Source organism: Ciconia boyciana, chromosome 7 (assembly GCF_034638445.1).
Source record: "Ciconia boyciana chromosome 7, ASM3463844v1, whole genome shotgun sequence".
In the NCBI taxonomy this organism is placed as follows: Eukaryota; Metazoa; Chordata; class Aves; order Ciconiiformes; family Ciconiidae; genus Ciconia; species Ciconia boyciana.
Genome location: NC_132940.1, coordinates 16638426 through 16660898, shown reverse-complemented (window position 1 = coordinate 16660898; position 22473 = coordinate 16638426). Strand labels below are relative to the sequence as shown.

At 36.5% G+C, this 22473-nt stretch overlaps 1 protein-coding gene across 3 annotated transcripts in view; it reads right to left on the bottom strand.

The window, feature by feature from the left end:
* Positions 1-1965: 1965 nt before the first annotated feature.
* PRKACB (protein kinase cAMP-activated catalytic subunit beta) overlaps positions 1966-22473 on the bottom strand; it is a 76242-nt gene continuing 55734 nt past the window's right edge. For 2 of the 3 annotated variants that reach the window (XM_072866967.1, XM_072866968.1), the window contains 8 exons: positions 22245-22373; positions 18410-18508; positions 16724-16806; positions 16013-16139; positions 13653-13748; positions 12003-12125; positions 9129-9293; positions 1967-4917 (listed from right to left, as the gene is read on the bottom strand). In XM_072866967.1, coding sequence (XP_072723068.1) covers positions 4792-4917; positions 9129-9293; positions 12003-12125; positions 13653-13748; positions 16013-16139; positions 16724-16806; positions 18410-18508; positions 22245-22373 — 948 coding nt within the window. In that variant the 3' untranslated portion in view covers positions 1967-4791. Of the gene's footprint in view, positions 4918-9128; positions 9294-12002; positions 12126-13652; positions 13749-16012; positions 16140-16723; positions 16807-18409; positions 18509-22244; positions 22374-22473 lie in introns of all 3 variants that reach the window. The other variant, XM_072866966.1, reaches the window with a different exon arrangement.

Here is a 22473-nt window from a genome sequence, read left to right as displayed (position 1 = left end):
ACCTTTTCATCCTAAAGAGCTTTTGTGCTGCAACCATGTCCATGTGTTGGGCAAAGTGTTTTCTCTATCTTGTCCTTAGCAGAGATGCCTCATCCTCAGACAGGCTGCTTCTCAACACAAAGTGAAGAATCTGCAATGAGAGACTAGATTGCTGCTGTGTCATCTATCAAAATCTAAATCTTGTAAGCTGAGCACTAATGAGGAATGTGCAAATTTGTCACTGGGTCTCTCTCACATGCTTCGCTGACCATGAGCTAATGCAAATGAACACCACAAATACGTTGCTTTTAAAATTTAAAGCAAAGAGCCACATAAAGACAATTTTTCACAACATTTTTGCAAAAACATTTGTATTTGACCCTCTGAGGGAGGGAACAGGACAACCGGATTGTAAGGATTCTAAAGGAAACTTTACTGGCTTTGTGAAATAGACTATTGGGAACTCATCCCAATGATTTAATGGAAGCCTCAACCTGCTGTTATCCCACTGAGGTAGGAACTTTTTGTAGTAGGGACTTATAAGAATAAACTACATTTTCAATATAGGCAAGTTTCCTTCAGGCAGGCACAGTATGCAAAAAAATAAAAGCAACAACAAAAGGTCAAAATGTGACTAGACCTCAGATTTAATTCAAACTTTTATTCATCATCAAATTCAAAAGTTAGGAAGGGAAGCTATCTTGAGATCCTATCGTGCCCTGAGATACCCATCCTATCCTTCTAAAAAACCCTTTACATAATTCCTATGTAAGATGACGAGTATTTACTATCCATAAGACATTTAAACATCCTTGTGGAGCTCTAACCTTTTTACTGGAAGTGATCACTGCCCAGCCTGACATTAGACACTCATATTTTATCCCTTCTGTCAGAGCCCTCAAATCAGTTGATTTCTCAAGCTGTCAATTAAAAGCATTTTTAAAATGTGTGCAAGACCCACACTTCTAAAACTCTGGTGGTCATACAACTTTTTTTTTTTTTGTCAGACACATCCAGAACAGCTATACACGCCCCAGCTGGAGAATGGAATAATCTTTTTACCGGTTTCTTACGCAATGGTTCTCAAATTCTTATCTGGGATAAGTCCTCCTTAGACAGGACAAATTAGAAGAACAACAGATTTGAATGACACCTTCAAATCTGCTGCTCGACACGCTGTGCTTGCATGGGAGCTGTAGTAAACGCAGAAGACAATCTTTTTGCAGTTTCTTAGCTCAGCTTTAGAAAAAGTACAAAGGTCTCTAAAATGTAATATAGCATTTGTACTACGAAACCAAGAGGAACACAAACCCACAGTCAGTCGGCGTACAGCAGCAGAAGCAAAGAGGCCGAAGCTCCGCTCAGAAAGCAGGAAGAGGAGGAGCTGCGTTACAGAGAGCAGGTACCAGAGCCTCTCCGAATAACACTTGCAGAAAAAGCCTCAAGACAGACAATGCCAAGACCGTGAACAGTCTTTACTTCTACCAATTGCTTCACAGCACAATGAGAGACAGCACGAAGTTTGTACAGCGGGATCTGCAGACAGCTTAAAACCAGGCAATTACCTTTAATAAAAAGCATCGAGTCTGAATGTGAAAGTACGAAGACAAACAATATTGCAGCTAATGATCACCTTGCTTGCCTTTGATTGTCTAAGAAGTCCAACTCACTGCCTTCTCATAGTGCCTTTAATATTCTCCACACCACCTTCTCCAAACACCCGAGTTAGCATTTATGCTCAGTGGGGCCCAACTAGTATGTGCAGTATGTTTCATAACCTTTTCCTCTTGCTTTCAAACCCTGTTTGCAGTGTGTGGGGAGATGCAACGACTCTCATCATACAACATTCTGATTCACAAAGAAGCAGCACAAGTGTTGTACATAATTTAATTTGCACTTCTGTATATAAATGTTTACTATATTGCACACTATTGCAGCACTTAAAAACATCTAATTATTTGCAAAAATTAGTAAAATACTTTAAAGGATTTAAAAATAAGGGTTTTAATGCAACTGACAAGATAATAAAAAAGCAATTTACTTAATGAGATACAATCCTTTATGTTGGAAATGAAAGTTACATACAACTAGAGTACAATTAAAATATACCATATAGTTCAACACTTAATTCCTCAAATGTGTAAAATTAACAAGCTTCTACTGTCATAGATATACAATTTTTCCATATTGTGAAAAGGATTTTTCAAATTAAATACAGGTAACATAATATTCTGTAGTTATATTTTATGACTGTGTTTAAATGAGAGGGTTGTATAATACTCACATTGTCAAATGTACTCACTAATGCCTTGGAAATTGCACACTTCCCCTCCTTTTCCAAAATAGAATCTCATTTCCATACTGAAGTCTATTATGCCATATTGGAAAAGTATTTTACTTTCTAACAGGATTTTCATAAAATTAAAAAATAGCATAATATCATGGCATTAAGATGACTTTTCCACTATGCCCACGTAGAATTTAATCTGGATATCAGACAGACATGTCAGAACCAATTTCCTAGACTTTTGTCTTATTGTACACGCAAGATGAATGATTACAGTATTTTACAAAACAGAAAAATCTCTGAACCTTACTAGAATTATAAATGTAATGATTAAAAATTAAAATCATAACAGAATCAAATTGTGATCTCCAACATTTATTAAAATCTTTTAAAGTTCATAAACGACAACAAAGTTACTGTAGAATTTATCGCATACAGCTAGCATACAGCAGCATGTCCTTGGTCTAAATGAAATACAAAAGATTTTAACATTTTCATACAAAGGATTTCTTTAAATTTATTAATGTGACGATATATCTTTGTTACATAAAATTTGCTACAGCAAAGTATCTTATACTTTTCTTGCACATATGTAAATATGGGTGGACAAAGACTGCATTCAGTGTCAGCCTCCTAATGACGTTGTGCAAAAATGCTCAACAACCTAAACATACAGAATGTTGGATGGTACGTTTCATACTCTTTTGTAAAATGTCTACAAAGGCTTTTCTTAAAGGAGTGTCATACAGATTAAAAGGAAGGAATGTCAGTGGTTTATTTGCACTGACATTCAAACAAATACAATGGCTATGTATCAATATAGCTCATTTTTTTTTAAAAACAATTCATCCTTGTATGCATGTAAATTTATCATAAAATATGAGTCTAGTTTAAACTGTTTTGATGTGCTGTTTTAAGACAGGTCACTGAGACAGCCAGAATCAAGTGTACAAATAAAACTACTATGAATAAGTTTAAAAGCAACCCCCAAAAAAGTGCTGAGCCACTGATTATTAACATTGAAATAAATGTGTGAAAGTGCCCAAAGCTAGCACATGGTAGCAGTATCTTTTAAGTCAGTTGGTGAGAGTATACAAAACATAATTAAGCCCAAATACTTATATCTGTGTGACCATACATTCTGTTTGATTGAAAAAAGTAGGTTAGAAATGAAGACACAACGCAACTAAAATAAACTCAGCTGTTGCAGTTTTTAAACTTTGTCTCTTTTCTTCGTGAATGAAGTGCTGTAATTCAAAAGAAAATGATTGTAGCAGTACTCCATCCTCAGTTTACTAATATAGTATACCAGAATAAAAACTTGGCAATAACCTCTTATTCTTAACAGCTAACAAAAAATAACCGTGTTCATCCAGCGATGCATCTAGAACATTATTTTGCATTTGCTAAACCATTTGTTTTTCATAGCTAATGGCAGAGCGCATTTTGCTTTTTGTGGTGTGGTGGTTTTTACTTTAATGGATGCCTTTTTTAATCAAAAAAGGCTCAAAACAAGGAATACTTTGGGAGCCCAAACATCGGCTTTTTTTAAAAAAAAAAAAAAAAAAGAAAAAGAAAATGTGAATCAAAATGAATAATATTCTCTACAATACTGACCAAAACTTCCTTTAAGAGTTTAGGGTTCATGTTATTAAAAAAGCCATTTCATACCTGCCAACTGAAATGCTGGTAAGTTGACTTGGTTAAATATGGTCCAAAATCCAGACCAGGTGGAATTACTCCCTCTCACGAGACTGTAAGCTTTCCATGGTACAGTCTGGTTATGGCCATTTACCTACTGCCTAGGTGGGAAATACAAAGGAAGGAGGCAGTGACAAAAACTGCAGGGATGTAGAAAACCAAGGCACAGGGTCTAGCTACTGTCCCCTACTTAAGCCACCCAATTGATTCTACTGAATTTTGGTCAGTCTCCAGGAAGAAATGTTTTTAAGTTAATTTAGCAGACATTTATATGGCGATAAATACTACCTTCAGAAATGCTAAAAATGTTGGCTAGGTTTAGTCTGAGCTACTAAAAAATTATTATAAATTGTAGCATCAGACACAAGACAGACAAGAATTATTGGCTGGCACAGACTAGAAGCAACATTTATCTTTCACTTCAGTCTAAATCACACTAGCCGCAACACCTTCCATTTCACTCACACAAATAATACATTATTCAAAATAAAATGGAGCATTCTTGGGTAAAAAACTACTTCATTTTAAAGGGGGAAAATGAACAATACACAGAAACAAAGAACGACAGAAACCAAAGTTAAGTAGGAAAGTGGTCTATTATTCTGTGTTACTGCACAAACAGTGCTTGCTTAATTGTGCCTAGTTAGAAGGGTTGGTGCAAACTGCACACATGGAAGATGGCAATAAAGACCTCAGTCAGCTTTGTGGAATGAAGTAACTAGGTAACTGTTTTGACATATGATGGTCTCAGCTCCACCTCATCTGTTAACAGAGTGCAAAGATCCCAATGTGAGCCCTGATGTCATCTTGTCCTCTTACTCCTACTAAAAATCAGCAAATTCTTTTGCACATTTTTCTGTTAGAGACGCACGAATATCTTCTTCTTCATAGTCATCAAAGTTGCTGGTATCTCCAGGGCCTCTGCACTTTGGTATGAACGGAGCTTCTACCTGTATTCGGGGGGGGGGGAAATCACATGAAATATTATCGGCCTAATACCTTTAGATTTAACACTGTGATAACGAGCACAACAATATTCCCATTACTCCTCAAATCCGGCCAAGAAACCAGGTATTACAGTGAACCAGCTTAAAGTCATAGCACATAAATAAAACCAGCCTAAGAAGGTGAAGGCCGAGATGTATGAATGTGAGTTGAAAAAGACTAATATCTCACAGACAAACATCAATAAAAAATTACTTCCACTTCAAAACAAAGTTTAGTTCTCTCCTTGCAGAAGAGACCCTGCTCTCAGCTCATCAGCTGCGTGGTGCGGCCCCCAGCGTGGCGAGGGCTGCATGTAACGGTCACACAGTCATGGGGGAAGTGGAGAAGTAGATGGACTACCATCAACACTACTCACAAATCTCAGGGCTGTTTGGAACCCCTCTCCTCCTACTTGCCAACAATCCTCTATTTCCAAATAAAAACTAACCTAACCTAATACAAGTTTAAACCAATTTGTTCTGCATCTCCTACAAAGTTCCTCCTAGGACCTAACTGTGAGAAGTTAAAGCCTTCTCGAAACTAGGCCACAACTGAGAGAAAAGCAATGACTTGAATGGGTCACTAAAAGATTGTACAGAAAGCCAGTGCAGCTCTAATTAATGATGGAAAACCCTTCTGGTAAAGACTGCCTGCGTATCCTCTCAAATCCACATATATACTCAATTAGCCTTGAGATTCAGTGCATCTCATGTCAACTGTAGGGTAGTAAGCCATGCACACTCAGGTACTGGAACCAGTCGTTTTCCAGGACCCTCTTAACTGCTGCTTCTTAAAGTTGAGGGAACCTGCAGCTTTTTGAGGTTGACCTTAAAAATAAAATTCTTGGGTCTGGCTACAACTTAACAGGCTCAATCCTTCTGTCCCAATTAGTGCACTTCAGCCTCTACTTATCTTGGAAGTTAAACTAAAGATGACCTTAAATGAAGATATGGGTCTGCACAGGGACATACCTGCATTTTTACTGGCTAACAGCTTATGCTGTCCCTACAGAGTCGGGGCGGGGTGGGGGGGGAAAACAGAGGGGAAAAAAAAATAAAGAAGAAGGAGTTGTTCCCAACTTGTGGACACTGAAATGCTATTTTATGGAACAGACTACTAAATTCCACCTTCACTTAGCTAATATTAATTCAAATCTTAATCCTTCTAGTCTATCACACCTCAAAGTTCAAAATTAAGCTTAATTACTTTTTAAAATAACCTAAATTTTAGAATCAACTGCATGCTGAAAGAAGGAATAAACAGGGTTCGGGGTTGATGGGAGGCAATGATGAAGAATAGATGGTAAGGAAGGGACCAGAGGGAATGGAAGACCAGGGAGAAAGAGAGATACTCTACTGAAACAGGTCTAGAGCAAACTGGAGTTGGAGGCATGATTATCGGTACCTCATTCCTCTTCTTCATTTGACAGGTGCCTGATTTATCTACCTTTATGGTAAGCAAAATTATAGCAAAACTATTGAGGTGATGCAAACTTAAACCTCGAAATGCAAAGTAATCAGAGAAGTATCTCTCCCTGGGACATCCCAAGGAGTATGTGGTGCCAGAGGCAGCATGGTGGGAGACAGATAAGTAGGGCAGGCATGGCTCCAGCTGAGGCAGGGGATCAGATCCCACTGTGCAGCCACGGAACTGTGCAGTGCCCCAGGTAGATTACTGATGGCGGGGGTGTGTGTGTGTGTGTGGAAATCAGTAAATTAAAGAGCTACAGCACAGGCTAATACAAATTAAACTCGGCTGACTTTGGGTGATAACACTGTACACCCCCAAGAAATAACACTAACTTTCTGCATTTATAGACTGTGCTACAATTGTCACGTGTGTATCCTTTTGTTCCTAAAACAGTATATGTGTTTAGGTGATTTATCCTGAGACAGTACACAGTCTGTCTACATACCTAGCCTACAAAGCCACACATCTACCATTACGTGAATTCTGTCCCTGTGTCTACTCAAAGTGATTTTCAATTACTTCCTTACAACAAAGCTCAGAGCACAAGAAATACCTTATTTACTGCTGGAATTTTAGAACACCTTCAAATGAGATGCCTCAGACCTTTTCCTATTATCTTCACTAAGGAAATCACTAAAAAGAGATTGCAGGAGATAACACTTGTTTATAGTAGAAATACATGTTTGGCCTAAGTACCACCATATTATCAGGCAGCATTTTAATAAACAGCTACACAAATACACAAAGAAAACAAGACTTGATCTTATCTGAAATATTAAGTAATTGGCTGGTTCACTTATGACTGTAGCACAACAAATTATTCACATTACATAAGCTGCCAAGGAACAGTGTGTTTATTCAGGAAAATACATACTGTCGTAACAGCCACCGTGAAAAGCTGGTATAAACCCAAAGTTTATTGCTGTATTTCTATGACTGCTTAAGTGATATTATAATCCATACTGTTGTTTCAGACCTGTAGTATTACAGTATTTATTCCTTATACTTAGAAGCTTCAAAGTTATTCAGCATTAGTTTTCAAAATCCTTTAAAACTAGTAATAGCTATTCTGACTGTACTACTAGTTCACGTTTTAAAATATTTATTGTTTCTGTGAAAGTAATTCTCTACAGCAGTGCACTAGCAATGCTAAGAATATTTAGCACACTATTAAAGCATCTGATTGAATATTATGGGGCCTGGGTGTCCCCAAACGGCATACTGGGGAATGAAACTCAGTGCATATAAAACTGCCTTGTAAACAGGCATTAAGAAAGCAAAGAACAGATAATTACAGTTCTGCAGTGGGGAATCTTTTCTTAAAACATCTATACTTAATAGAAAGAATACAAGATGCATTAATTGTACCCTGTCTTCTAGTAATTAATACATTAGTGAAGAATACAACAACTGTACTGTCAGTTTGTGTAGCCAAACAACCAGTTTCTTTTTAGAAACTATTGTTGTATTTAGGTTTGGCCTTTAAAATACTGCTGTTATAGCAGCAAGTTCATGCCTCTATAATCAAGACTGTTAGCATTTCAACAATGTAAACCAATTCCTTGAAATGTTATCGCTTTACTCTAACCTTTTTACCAATATCTACACACAAAATTATTTCTCCACCTGAGTCTTCTGGGACAACACCAATGAAGTTGTTTTAGTCTTTTATTGTTGTCTATTGGAAAAACAAGAATTCAGAGGTTGCACTTAAGAGAACAAATAATTTCTTAGGAATATGTTTTTAGTAACTCACTAATCTACAGATATTTAACTTTGACTCTACCCTGAAGGGGAGAAGGAGCTTTGGAAGACACACCTAGACTGAAATGTCATCATCCTCATCCCTTTCCCCAGTTTCCTCTCCCAGTTCTGCTTCATTCATCCCAGCAGCCACTAACATGCTCCTCTCAAACCAATACATTAATGGCTGCTCGTGCTCTGAAAATATTCTCAGTTCCCTCTGTTGCATTCATTCTTGTGCAAGTCTGAAGTTCATAGTGCAAACTGGGCATGGACTTTCTAAAAACCACATTGCAAGTCATGTTGGTCAGGCAGGGCTAGAAAACCATTTTTAAAAATGCCAGAAAACAGCATTCAGCAGGCTCTCTCCATTACCGCAGCTTATGGAACTGCAGTTAATTAAAGTGTAGTGTCAGAAGGCAAAAACTCCTCAGTAGACACTGAGGACTAAGTAGACACTCTCTACATCTGATCCTGTCCCAGTCACAGATAAAGCAAGAGCAAGAAGGAGGGAGCATACTTTAGCAGAAAAAGAAAAGCTCTAGCTTTGACTAGAGCTCCACACTCAAGCACAATCTGACTGCTAAGAACTAGCTGGAAAGGAAAACAGATTCCTCTATGCTGTGGAGGAGTATTTATAGATGCCACTATAGCAGGGGTTAAATAAAAAGCAAGAGAGGCAGGAGATGGCTCATTCTGAGATATTCCAGAAATAGACTAAAGCACAACACCTGTTAAGAGAACATGAATGTGCACAGAGGTCCAGGATAAAATATCAACAAGAAACAAACATAATTAAATCAATATAAACCCTTCAGAGTGTTAAAGATTAAACTACTTTCACCTTTTCTTAGTTTAATTAAAAGTGACAGAATTAGGAAAGCAAAATAAGCGAAATAATTAGAAATTTTACTTCAACCCCTTAAAGACCTGTAATAGTTTTGATCAGGAAGGGTCTTACCTTTCTCTGATAAATGGCAATCCAATCTGTAGTTGCAAACCACTTGTGATTCTTTATGTCGTTTACACCATTCTTGAGATTTCCGTATCGTTTGGTCAAATCTACCTGGAGTAAATTTCTTAGAAGATCCTTTAGGTCTGAACTGAAGTGTGATGGGAACCTTACCTAAAAATATACATCCACAACATTAAAAGCAATATACAAATTTGATTCTTCCCCCTGTGAAGTAAAACAATGTTCACACAAAAGGAAACATTGGGGCTATTTTCTATTCTTCCTCTAAAAACAAATCAAGTAGGAATGCATGAAAAGGGGGATGATTATTGTTGCACACGTATTTCTGTTTCACAGAGCCTTTATCAATAGCAATACCTTGAGCCTCTACCATTTTTTGAACTGAAAGTGTCTAGATCTGATTGAGTTGAGAAAAAAAATTAATTTAATTAATTTTGTAATAATGACACAAAAGCTAAATTTAACTTGGTGTCTCACCAACACATCATCATCTCAAGGCAATCTCAACTATTTTCCAGGAACAAATTTTTAGACTACATTTTTTATATATATATATACACACACACGTGTGCACACAGGAGATACAATATATTATAGCATATATACAGCATATATAGATATGCTCTGAAATAACTGAACATTCAGCAATCATGTATGAAAATTCAATCTGGAACTTCATCCTGTACTGTAATCTGTTTCTGATAACTAAATACACCAACATCAAAAGACTTACATAAATAACACAGCACTATTTGAAGATAGCACACGAGTGACTTGGCAATACAATTAATTCAAACCTGGCTAAGAAATATTTGAAGACAATTCATGGGATGTAATTACATAGGGTTTTACTAGCAAAAGATGTACTGACACCGTTTGAGATGGAAGAGAGAAGAAAGGGGAAAAGAACAGGCAGCAAGTTGTATTTGTCATGCCCATAGCCTCAGGGTTTTACACTCCCTATCTTCAGCTGATCAGTTACAATGTAAATGCAGAACATGGAATTATTTAACATAAAAACATGTTGCAAAATCAAGAGGTCTGATAATCAAAGACACTGCTTCAGTTTACCTGTCAATATGGCTCTATCACAGTACATGAGAAATTCACAGGTTTTAATGAATGCAATACCTAGACAGCTGAGAAGTAAGGAAATACTAACTCAATTTTTAAAGTAGAGAACTAAGTGCATGAGGTAGATTAAATGAGAGACTTAAGGTTATAAAGGAAATATACTGCTATCTGAGAACTGAATGTCAGTTTCCAGAGTTCAAGTCCAGTGCTGTTTCTGCAACCATCCATCCATGGACTCAGTAAAAAAGGTAGATGATCAACAGTACAAATATCAAGCAAATTAGATACCGCTGCAAAAAATGCCCAAGCTTTTTAGTTTAGAAGATAAATATCTCTTTAAAAATATACCTTCGTAAATGAATTCCCATATATTAATGGAGACAGCTGAAGGGTCACAGCATTACAGCCTTTCAAACAGCAATCACCTTCTTGATTTAAATAAGGTCCTAGACAGGAGTCAACCTCACTGCAGTGTACCACAGGGCCCACTGGGGCACTTCCCTTGGTTAGAATTAGAGAAGTACGTAAGGTGCGGCACAGCGTGTGTTTATGTAGGGACAAGGAAGAGAAGAACCGTAACAAATCAAGTGAGCACAAAGAAACATGAAGAGATGACACTGGCTGGCAGGAGAAACAACAGAATGATCACATTTTTGTGCTATCTGGCACACTAAGACATATTCATGAAAAATAAAAGGGAAAAAGCTGGAAACACCTTTTAAAAATTCTATGTAACAATGAAAGCTGCGCAGAACATTAGACATGTCTTGAACTACAGGAATAAAGAAACCTACTATGAATTATGGAAACTCTTTAGAGCTTCTCAAAAGCTGCAAAAATATTTCTAGAAAAGAAAATAGCTAGGCAAATTAAGCATACAGTTAAACAGTTGTTAATAGTTGTTGGATCATTTTTATGCAAGCATAAAAGGATATAATACCACAATGTAAATTTAGTAACTTGCATTTTAAATTTGAAGGCAGGGAACAGATTTTTAGAACTTTGATTTTTAATATTACTGTAACAATGTCTGTACTTAAGAAGCTGTTCTAGTTTTGGCTGGGGTAGAGTTAATTTTCTTCACAGTAGCTAGTATATTTTGGATTTGTGCTGGAAAGAGTGTTGATAATTCAGGGATGTTTTCGTTATCGCTGAGCAGCGCTTACACAGAGTCAAGGCCTTTTCTGCTTCACACCCCACCCCACCAGCGAGCAGGCGGGGGGGGGCACAAGAAGTTGGGAGGGGACACAGCTGGGACAGCTGAGCCCAACTGACCAAAGGGCTGTTCCATACCATAGGACGTCGTGCTCAGCACATAAAGCTGGGGGAGGAAGAAGGAAGGGGGGGACATTTGGAGTGATGGCATTTGTCTTCCCAAGTAACCATTAGGCGTGATGGAGCCCTGCTTTCCTGGAGATGGCTGAACACCTGCCTGCCCGTGGGAAGGAGTGAGTGAACGAATTCCTTGTTTTGCTTTGCTTGCGTGCGTGGCTTTTGCTTTACCTATTAAACTGTCTTTATCTCAACCCGTGAGTTTTCTCACTTTTACCTTTCCGATTCTCTCCCCTATCCCACCGGGGAGGAGTGAGCGAGCGGCTGTGTGGTCTTTAGTTGCCAGCTGGGGTTAAACCACAACAGAAGTATATGTTACAAACTTTTCCCATATTATTTCCAAATTGCTCACTGTCTAGTAGCCAGTAAATTCTGCATCTACTCCACAAAAAAAAACAGGTTCTGCAAAGATAAATAACTGCATTTGCAAAAATACACAGAGCCTTCACTCACCTTGCCAGACACAATCTTCTCATAAATTTGAATGGGCTGATCTGCAAAGAATGGGGGATATCCAGCTGCCATTTCATAGATTAACACTCCTAATGCCCACCAATCCACTGCCTTGTTGTAACCCTGGATAAAATGAGAAATACCACTGTTAGTACATTTCTAACACAGTTTAAGATTTTCAATATATATCTATGGAATACAAAGAAAGCAAATGCATTATTGCTTGTTTAATACAGAACTTACAACCTAGTTCAAACCTAACTGAAGCTCACAGATACCAACAGCAATATACTTAAAACCTAATACAGTGACGACAGTGAAACAGTGATGAAAGTGAAACATTTTGCATACATTCCTGTGCTGAGTTTCAGTGATGTCTGTACACTGATGTGACAAGACTCCCTAAGTGACAGGAATGGGTACAATTTATTTATTTAGTTATTTAAAATCAAAATAATCTTGTTACAGAATGCTTGAAACTTCTTTCAAATCTTAGGGAAATTTCATTAAATGTGACAACCCTCCCTATATCATATACCATCATCTTTTTGATTATCCGCATTTCAGAACATTAATTTTCATATTTAGTAAACTAGCTACAAGAGCTTAAAAGTTTAGTGAATTAGCTGTAATAGAGTAATTTATGATCTGATCTTTAAAGCCTGAACATAAAATCATTAGAAAATCCTATTTAATATTAAAAAAGACAGAAAACCCCACCAGCCTCATCAATTTTATATGTGTTCTCTGAGATCTTTTACAAAGCTCAGGGCTAAGACTCAGTCTTTCCTGAAAAATCTACTATGGAGAATTTGTAGTAGACACATTGCAATTTACTCTGCTGCTTTAGCTGCATGGGGGCAAAAAAGCTGCAAATAATGAACATTTTCTCCCCAAATAAAAGTATTTTTCGTTAACTTTTAAAGACCTGCAAAGGGTATTTAATTAAACCAATTCAATTAAATGCATAATTTAACATTATGCATTATGATTGTTTATATCACAAGCAGTTCCAAAAACTCTAAGGATATTTTTCCTTTGCAAAACATGAAGGGCTACAGTTGAACAGCCATATGATAAATAATATTTCTTCTACGTTCAAACACTTAGTGCAAGTACTAGACACAAACTGATCAATGGTAAGCTTAGACTGCATGTACTTTATGTGTAAAACCAGTGGTTTGTCATGTTTGATTTTGTGCGAAGTGCCTTAAACCTGAAACACTCTGCAACTAGTTATTTAATGACTACTGATTCATCCAATATGCAGTTCTTGTTACCTCTGGAGCTCCTGTTCTAGTCTGTTAACACTTCAGAATGTCATCACTCACATCTGCTATTCTGATAAGCATGCTAGTTAAATAACCTAATTACAGATTCTTTAAATCCCCTTTTCTCTCACAAGTTACATGGCAAGCACATGTAGAAAGTTCTGTACAGCTATATGAAAATCCCTGCTTTGGAGTAAGTTTTAGTATACTAAAAAAATATTTACAATGCAATGATTGCATTTTGTGTAATTCATAAAGAGTTGACTAGTCAAGATTTGATTTTTGGAAGTATCAGCAATTGTTTATCCCTCAGAGTTTAATACTTGGGTGATAAGTTTTAACTGCATCAAATGCATGGCAGAATAACAAGACGAAATACCTTGCTGAGAATTATTTCAGGTGCCAGGTATTCTGGAGTCCCACATAACGTCCAGGTTCTTCCTTTTACTCTTTTTGCAAAGCCAAAGTCCGTGACCTGTCATCAGAAGAAATAAATTGACTGTAAGTGCATTTCTACAAAGAAATTGAAAATTAAGTACTTCTGAAATACTTTCGAAAGCTATTTTATACAGAGGAAAAATTTGTTTCTCAAATCACATAGTATCTTATAGTCAGATGTACCTTTAGTAGCCAGTCCTGATACTTCCAATTCAGACAGATAGAAGGTTTCTTATGATAAAATTAATAAATAACACAAAATACATATTTTCCCCCTGACACAAGCTTCTATTTATAATTTAAAAAATCAGCAGGAACTATGGCTTACTAATCTTCCACATGTACTGCAGTTACATTAATCATTTTTCTTATACTTTTCACATCAGACTGTTTATACTGCTGAAAGTTTAAAGAACGTGAATATGAACAAGATATTTATCTTTTCCTTTAGTTTACAAATAAATGAATCACAAAAAGGGTCAAGATATCTGCCAGTCTTGTACATTTAGAATTTTATTGCGTAAGCGTATAAAGGTTATATGTAAAATTAGTGTGGGAACAAGACAACATAAAAGAGGACTTCCAGTAACTTCTGATTCTGAACATCTTCGAAAGCATCACCAGAGTCAAGCTTGTTTATTTGAGGACTGGGGGGGAAAATGTAGCAGTAAGTGTATTCACAAATGGCAAGTTCTTGGCTGTTATAAATTTTTCATTCCACTTGTGTTTTCTGCAGTAAGTTTTCAGAACTCTGTATGCAGTATCATCGTCTCTGTCATTTTTCCTGGACCGTATTGTGGAATACATACGGAAGCCAGGGAGTTACATGTGAAATTTTGGGACCAGTTTCAAGCTATCAAGTCTGTGCTTGTTTGGGGATCCGTTTCTTTTGTTTCCTCCTTCTTGGTATCATTTTCGACCCATTCCCTGAGAAAACATACTGTACCACAATGATAATAATTGCTAATTATACAATAACCTGTGGGGATGTTTCTGATACACTAGTGTCACAATTAAACAAGCCAAAGTCCAAACTATCAAGGCAGCTTTTGCTTCATTTTTGGTAGAAACCACAGCAATCAGAGCTGGAACTGAACGGAGAGGGTGACGTGCTGACTAGACAGACCTACTTCAGTCAGCAAAGAATAATTTATGTGTTTGTGAGTGCACATAAGTCTACGTAAGAAGAATACACTGCAGACATGGGACAAACGGTAAAGGCTTTAAAATTCAAAAAGAAAATGAACAGAGTTTCTAAACAAAATTTAGTTGGAGCTGCAGTATCAACATATGAACACAAATCCCCATCTCTGTTCAGAAACAGAAGCGCACCAACCTCACATGGGAAGAGTGACTGCTGGACCCATTACCATTTGCAGTTTGCCCACCGTACAAAAACATACCATTGCATATAGAGTCTCGCCAATTCTGGAGTAAGCCGTTCATAGCTTTACATTAATGGTGCTCCCCAACCACATTAATAGAACTTGTATTTCTCTTCTCTCTACAGTTATTTTATTCTCTATGCAAAATTATTTTACAGTTATAAACAACATAAGATATGAATCCTTTCCACTTCTCTCAAGCATTTTTATTATGTATTTTCCTGTTAGATTCTGCTATGGCAAAAGGTGACACAATGAGGAAATAAGAGCTTCTATAGTTTAAGGACTCCAAAGCACTGCAGAGTGCTTGTTGCTGTTACCACCTTCCCATTTCCATTTAGATCAAAAACAAGAGCTAAAAGGAAGATGAGAGGCTGTTGTAAAACCAAAGTCATCATTTACAGCACTGCAATTCTGATCTGATCTCAACTCAGCTCTTACTCCAGATGGGCTGAGAAGGTTAGGACTCTCCAAGGGTGGGACTCATCTGACTGAAATTAAGTACTATAGTGTTGGCATTGACATCTAAGCTGGTTATCCTAAATGACTTATATAGACAATGCAGAGAACCAGACATTTTTGGGCACCTTTCGTCTTTTTCTAGGGCAGATGTATAAAATAGGTCAGATGAACAGAGCCATGTAATCACCTACTTCTCACCACAGACCCCAAGGGAAACCTTGACAACTCGCTCAACTGCAGACAGCTCTATTGTGCATACTTAATTTTAGTCAGAGGAAGTACAGTCCAATGGTTTTAACCATTACTAAGCAGTAGGGCATTTGAATGCTCCCTAAATATATGCTAACATGCCAACCAGCTTCAGACCATTTACTCTAAACACATTTGCTAGAATTACCTAAGCCTACACTGTAAGACAAGACTCCACTCCCTAAATATAGGAAGAATATCATACCTGGATGTATCCTTGCTGATCAATTAAAAGATTTTCAGGCTTTAGATCTCTGTAGATGAGGTCTAATGAATGGAGGTACTCAAATGTTAGCACTATCTGAGCTGCATAAAACCGTGCATGTGGTTCACTGTGAAGAATTAAAAGAATATTAAGTACCCCAATGCTATGCTAAGATACTGAAACAACCATGTAACTGCCAGGGATAGACAAATTAAGTATCTTTTAACTGGTTCTTTTACTGTGTAACGAGGGGGGGGAAAAAAAAAAAAAAGGTAAACAGAAAACATTTTAGAATTGATACACTAATTCCCTAATTTTAATTTAAGTCTTGCAGCTAAAATACACATGCAAATCAAGATGAAAGTGTCCCACAATACAGAGCTTAGACTTTAAATTTTACTTCTAGAAACTATCATCAATTTTAGTGACAATATGCATAGGAATTCCAAGATTCTATCATACATAAATCACAAATGCCTGCATTAACTGAAAAATAACAAAATAATAACAAGTAATAACAACATAATAATAACAAGAAATAATTACAAGTTTTTCATTGCCTGACTAGTTTAAGTCTACTGAAAGAGGGGTAAATTAAATGCACTTACCCCTTTAGAATTTTTTCTTCAATACTAACAAATTTTATAAAACCCTCTTCCCAATTTAGCAACATAAGCCTTTTTACAGGAATAATGTCATTAATACTCTTACCTGAACCTTCCGATTCTTCTTAGATGTGAAAACATTTCACCACCAGGAACATACTCCATTACCATGTATAAATTAGAATTGTCCTAAGGAAGCAAGTAAACACACACAAATACATATTAGGCATGCTATAGTCTCTATAATTCCTACATACAGTATATTTTATTAAAGAATGAAAATGAAAAATTGTGGCCATCCAATGATCTTAACAAATATGAAGCAACACCGGTAGAAATTATCGAAAAAGTGCAGACACACGTGACAAAAGGAGCATCATACATCTCAAGAAATGTATTTTAAAGTAAATTTGAGCAAAGATAATTAGTGAATTCCTGACACAGCATGGTGTGTAAGTGATCTGAAGGAAGAGAGGATAAGATGCCTACTGCAAGACAAGACCTTGCACTCTTAAAAGTTCAGAATTGACAGCCTGAGGTATTCTTGTCTCCCACAGCCCCAGCCCCAAACCTCAAAACTGTAAAGATTAAGGTAGAACATGTTTGTTCATTTTAAATGGTATTAAAAAAAGAAAAAAAGAAGAAAAAAAAAGGAAGGAAATATATAGAGGACATATCACTCTCTAAATTAGGAAAATACTCAATTTCTTTACAGACTAACTAGCACATACTGTCATGAAATTAGAAGTTAACCTCAAAGTTCTTTCCTTCATGGTTAAGACTGTCATTAAGACATGCCTCAGGTACAAATCTCAAACAAAAAAATCTCCAGAACAATTACAAATTTACCATTCCATATATTGGTACAGAAATACATCCTTTGGTTTCTCTCAAAGACAGAATGATGCCTAAAAGTCCCCTGCTGTACAAAAGCCAGTTTCTCTCTGAAACAAGGGAAATCTCTAAGAGTTTAATTTAACTTAATGTCCTGGTTTCAGCTGAGATAGTTGATTTTCTTTATAGTGGCTGGTATGGGGCTATGTTTTGGATTTGTGCTGAAAACAGTGTTGATAATACAGAGATGTTTTAGTTGTTGCTGCACCAGTCAAGGACTTTTCAGCTTCCCATGCTCTGCCAGGTGCAGAAGAAGCTGGGAGGGGGCACAGCCAGGGCACAGCCAGTTGATCCAAACTGACCAAAGGGCTATTCCACACCACATGACGTCATGCTCAGTATATAAAGCTGGGGAAGAAGAAGGAAGGGGGGGACACTTGGAGTGATGGCGTTTGTCTTCCCAAGTAACCACTACGCGTGATGGAGCCCTGCTTTCCTGGAGATGGCTGAACACCTGCCTGCCCATGGGAAGTAGTGAAGGAATTCCTTGCTTTGCTTTGCTTGTGTGTGCGGCTTTTGCTTTCCCTATTAAACTGTTTTTATATCAACCCTTGAGTTTTCTTACTTTTGCTCTTCTGATTCTCTCCCCCATCCCACCGGGGGGGAGTGAGCGAGCGGCTGCGTGGTGCTTAGTTGCTGGCTGGGGCTAAACCACGACACTTAATTTTTATTTATTTATTTGGAGATATCCTTTCAATCTCCACCTGGTGAACTGGGGTGTGTGCAAGTGTGTACACAAGTGAAGGAACTCCTGCTCAAGACCTGGCAACAGTGCCAAGTGAAGCATCTTTGAAAACAAAAATAGTTACAACTATTGTACTGTAAATGTTTTCAATATCTAAAGTTTGAGCACGCACTTCCCTGAAATCCAAACAACTACTTTCAAAATAATGATTACCTTAAAAGAATACTCCAGTTTTACAAGGAAAGGAAAGTTCACTGCTTGTAATATTCTCTTCTCATTCAGTGTGTGTTCTATTTGCTTCAGTTTGACGACCTAGGAGAGAAAAAACAATCTTCAGTTTAAGTATAACATTTTATAGTTGTTGATAAATTTTTCAGTGTAAAACAATTAGTTGAAAGCAAGCTTGTAACTTTACAGATAATGAAAAACCTTATGGATTACTAGTACAGTAACAGTGCGGAGAAAGGATTAAAAAGTCTAACAACATTTTAAAGAGTAATACTCATGCAATATGGTTTGCAGATAACTCTAGAAATAGTGTTTCTTAGTACATGCTGAGTATCGAAATCAGTAAGGAAAACATCTCCGTACATTTTCTTAAGAATTGCTTGCGTTTGTAATGGAGATAATTCTGCAGGAAGATGACAGTTCAATAAAATCCATTTGATCTTTGGACCCTTTGCTAAGAAAAGCAGGAAACTGTGTCAGACACATTTAATTATGAATTTTGTTATGTGTGAACAGGAGTAAACTGACTTATTTTATATAGCTCACATATTAGTGAGGAGAAGACTAAGGAGACTACAAATTCAAAATTACCATTCACATAAACAAGTTACTTCTGCCAGACCTTTCAATGGGTTTTGCTTTTCTGCTTAGCAAACAGCTTAGCAAAAGTATTAAAAAAATTAAATGCTACCTTCTTGGAATCCATTCTAACGTTACGCTGCTAATAAGGCAGCAAGGGGCAGATTTCTGGTCATTGCTCTTCCTCAGTAATGAACAATTGGTTTCCTTGTGTAAAACCCCAACATTGCATAATCGATTCTTTCCATTTTACTTAAGCCCTATTGCACGATTTATCTTCTATATCTCATTGAGAATGGCATGATTTCCAAGTAAAGTTACTTTTTTTTTTTTCCATAGGAAACAAGGAGAAAATGTACAGGAGTGATCACAACAAGTCTGTTTTTACATGTTCGGAAATCAAATCTAACTGCTATCTATAACAGATAAGCAAGATATTCCAACCCTGACTGTGAAACTGTGTTTAAATTTAACTTTTAGATGCAAAAGGTAGTACCTATAAAAACACACTACTGTTTTGAAATAAATGTCATGCGAAAGAAATAGTGAGTTAAAAATATTAAGTCTCTTTTGAATCACAGATCTTTAGGGACCAAATAAAAATTTTGTCAAATCAGCTCATTTGTGGGAAGTGTCCCCTTCATCCCTAAAAAGCTGTGGTACTGGAATTATCTTGGCCATCAAAGCAAGCAAGCTAAGGTTTGAGTTTGATATTGTGCAGCGTTCAGCTGCAATGCTAGACAAGACTTTACCACCCTTCCTGCAGTATCTAACCAGCAGGAGATGGAGGGTGATGGCAGCAATACCACAGGCTGAAGCTGCTGTTTAACACTTCATAATATCAAACTGGAGCCTCAGATAACATGGCTTTGCTCACATTTAAGCTCAAGCTCAGGGCACGTCCAATGACAGCTTCCTGTAGATCAAATGGTATCTGGTAATGGCAGATTGTCCAACAGTTTGTTTGCGTCTGAGCTTTTATTAACAATGTTTCTTTTCCAAAACCAATTACATAATGAAACTAGCCAAGCAATGTTATATTACAGCCTTCCTAAATCAAGGCAGACAACTAAAGGAATAACAACCCTACACACAAAACTACTGGCTACATCAACATCTATTACTTTTTTTTTTTTTCATATCCTGATAAGCCAAGCGTAAGATTGGATAACAAAGGGACACACAATATGCTTTCTCTTGTTTCAAGTAAAATGTAAATGAAAAATTATAGGCAGCCTGCACACTGTCTAATTTCAGATATCTGTAAATTTTCTGTAATATACAAAGTGATAGAAATGTGTTCTCCCTAAACCATCTCCTATTTTTTGATCAATTAACAGAAATTACTAATATAACACTAATATATTTCTAATAGAATATGTAAATATAGAATTATATATGCTAAATTGAGTTGAAAAAGCATGTATTTCATAAAGGAACACTTCAGACTTCTGATTATAGATAATCTAATTTTCTGATAGAAGACTGATACCTGGATGCAAACATCTTTAATCCTGTGAATCTTTTACTGCAAGTCCACTGCAATCATTAAAAATGTGAATTTTTGCTTTTACCAGATAATTTTATAGCTATAGCTTTCCAATTTATTTTAGACTGAGAGGTAGCAATGAGTTTAACTTTTTTTTTTTTTTAAATCCTCAGACTATTTTTATGGCAGCTTTCTGAAGTAAGATGTAATTTCCTGAATTGCTCCAGTGACAAGGACTCAGCCATTCATGAAAAAGGGTTCAAAGAAAAAACAGTTGAAAATCTGAAATTTGATGATGGGCTCTCCGTGCAGCAGTGGGATGCCCATCACACCTCGTGTTACAGCAACGCTCTCCGCAGGATGCCACCAGCCATACCGGGGTAATGATGAGGTAAATTTCCACACGGGTGGAAATGAAAATGGTCTTTCAGTTCTACTATGTTGGAATGTCTTTTTAATTTAATTGGATTTTTTTTTTAAATAAAAGTCAGAAACCATTGTTATAGGAGAATGCTGAAGTAGCAAAAATTGAGCTTTTCCAAGTAAAAAAATAATGCCAGAATTGACACTAAAAGGTAAGTTTACTTTAGTTTCTTCTTGTCTGACCATTACAAAGCAGTCTTTAAATAAATGACACATTATTCAAGGTCCAGGACCCCAAATCACATGTAAAGAATAGTAGAACTGCAACTCAGGGAAAATGGTTTGATTATGTTACTGCCATAGTTCCATTATATAAAATTACTCAGGAATGTAATAACGCTTAAGTGCAAGAGTCTACACTGAGGCAACGCTGACTTTCATTTTGTCAGTTGCTGATTAAGTTCTCTTTGCCAGATTAATATTTTCTTAATATGATTTTTGTAATACAGCAGCAAAGTTCTATGTAGTGCCTTACAAAGTAAGAAGAGCTCTTATATTGAGGACCTTAGAATCTACTAATCTAAATAATGTACTTCTGAAAAACTTGTCAAAACCATTAAAAATGAACTGTATTGATAAATTTCTTAAAAATACTTCTTAGCATTCTGGAATTCTATTTTATTTAAAATTTAAACTTTATCAAATGACACTGGTTGCTTAATCTAAGAGTAATAAGCTGTTAAAAAAATCAGGCTGGAGTAACAACACAGGTTCAGACTACAGCACTTAAGTTTCCAACACAGAAAATGTTTATTGTGTGACAGCTGTTCTGAGAGAGGGACTACTGTTCTATCTATGCAGTTACTATAGATGCAACAGGATTATTACATAATTATGCATACAAAAAGTAATACCTCATGGGATCAAGAATGGAAAAGAAATTATTTGTGCAAACAATTTGTTAAATTATAGTTCACAAATGAATATTTTGTGAATTTCTAATGCAAAGAGTCTTCCAGAATTTTGAGCTATCCTGCAAAAGTGTATTTCTTTATTTATTTAACTACAGCACTACATTTTGCTTTTGCTGAAGAATATATAGGCCACCTTACAAAAGCTAAGCAAAGAATTTAACTGATAACATTTTATTAATGCCTTGGACACTACTTTAGCCTGCCATTAATATTATTGGCCGTTGTAAGAATTCTACACAATCCCAACAACCGAATCTGCTGGCTAAAAAAGGAAGTCAACTGTTTAAAGTATCACCAGTATTCAAGCGCGATAAGCAAAAGCACAGTAAGTGCAACAAAATTTAGCCACAGTTACCAGATCTTTGTCTACATCAAGCTCTTTTGTACAACAAAAAACACTATAAATTACACCAACCTTCTGTTTGTCCAGTATCTTCATAGCATAATACTGTTCTGTGGATTTATGTTTCACCATCATAACTCTCCCGAATGATCCTGTTCCAAGGGTTTTTTGCCTCTCAAAATCATCTAGGCCAGCAGTATTCTACATGTACAAGGATATAATGACATTATTTACAATTTAACACCCAAAGACAGCTTTAACTGTATGAATTTAATTAATTTATGAAAGAAAATTGAGTAAA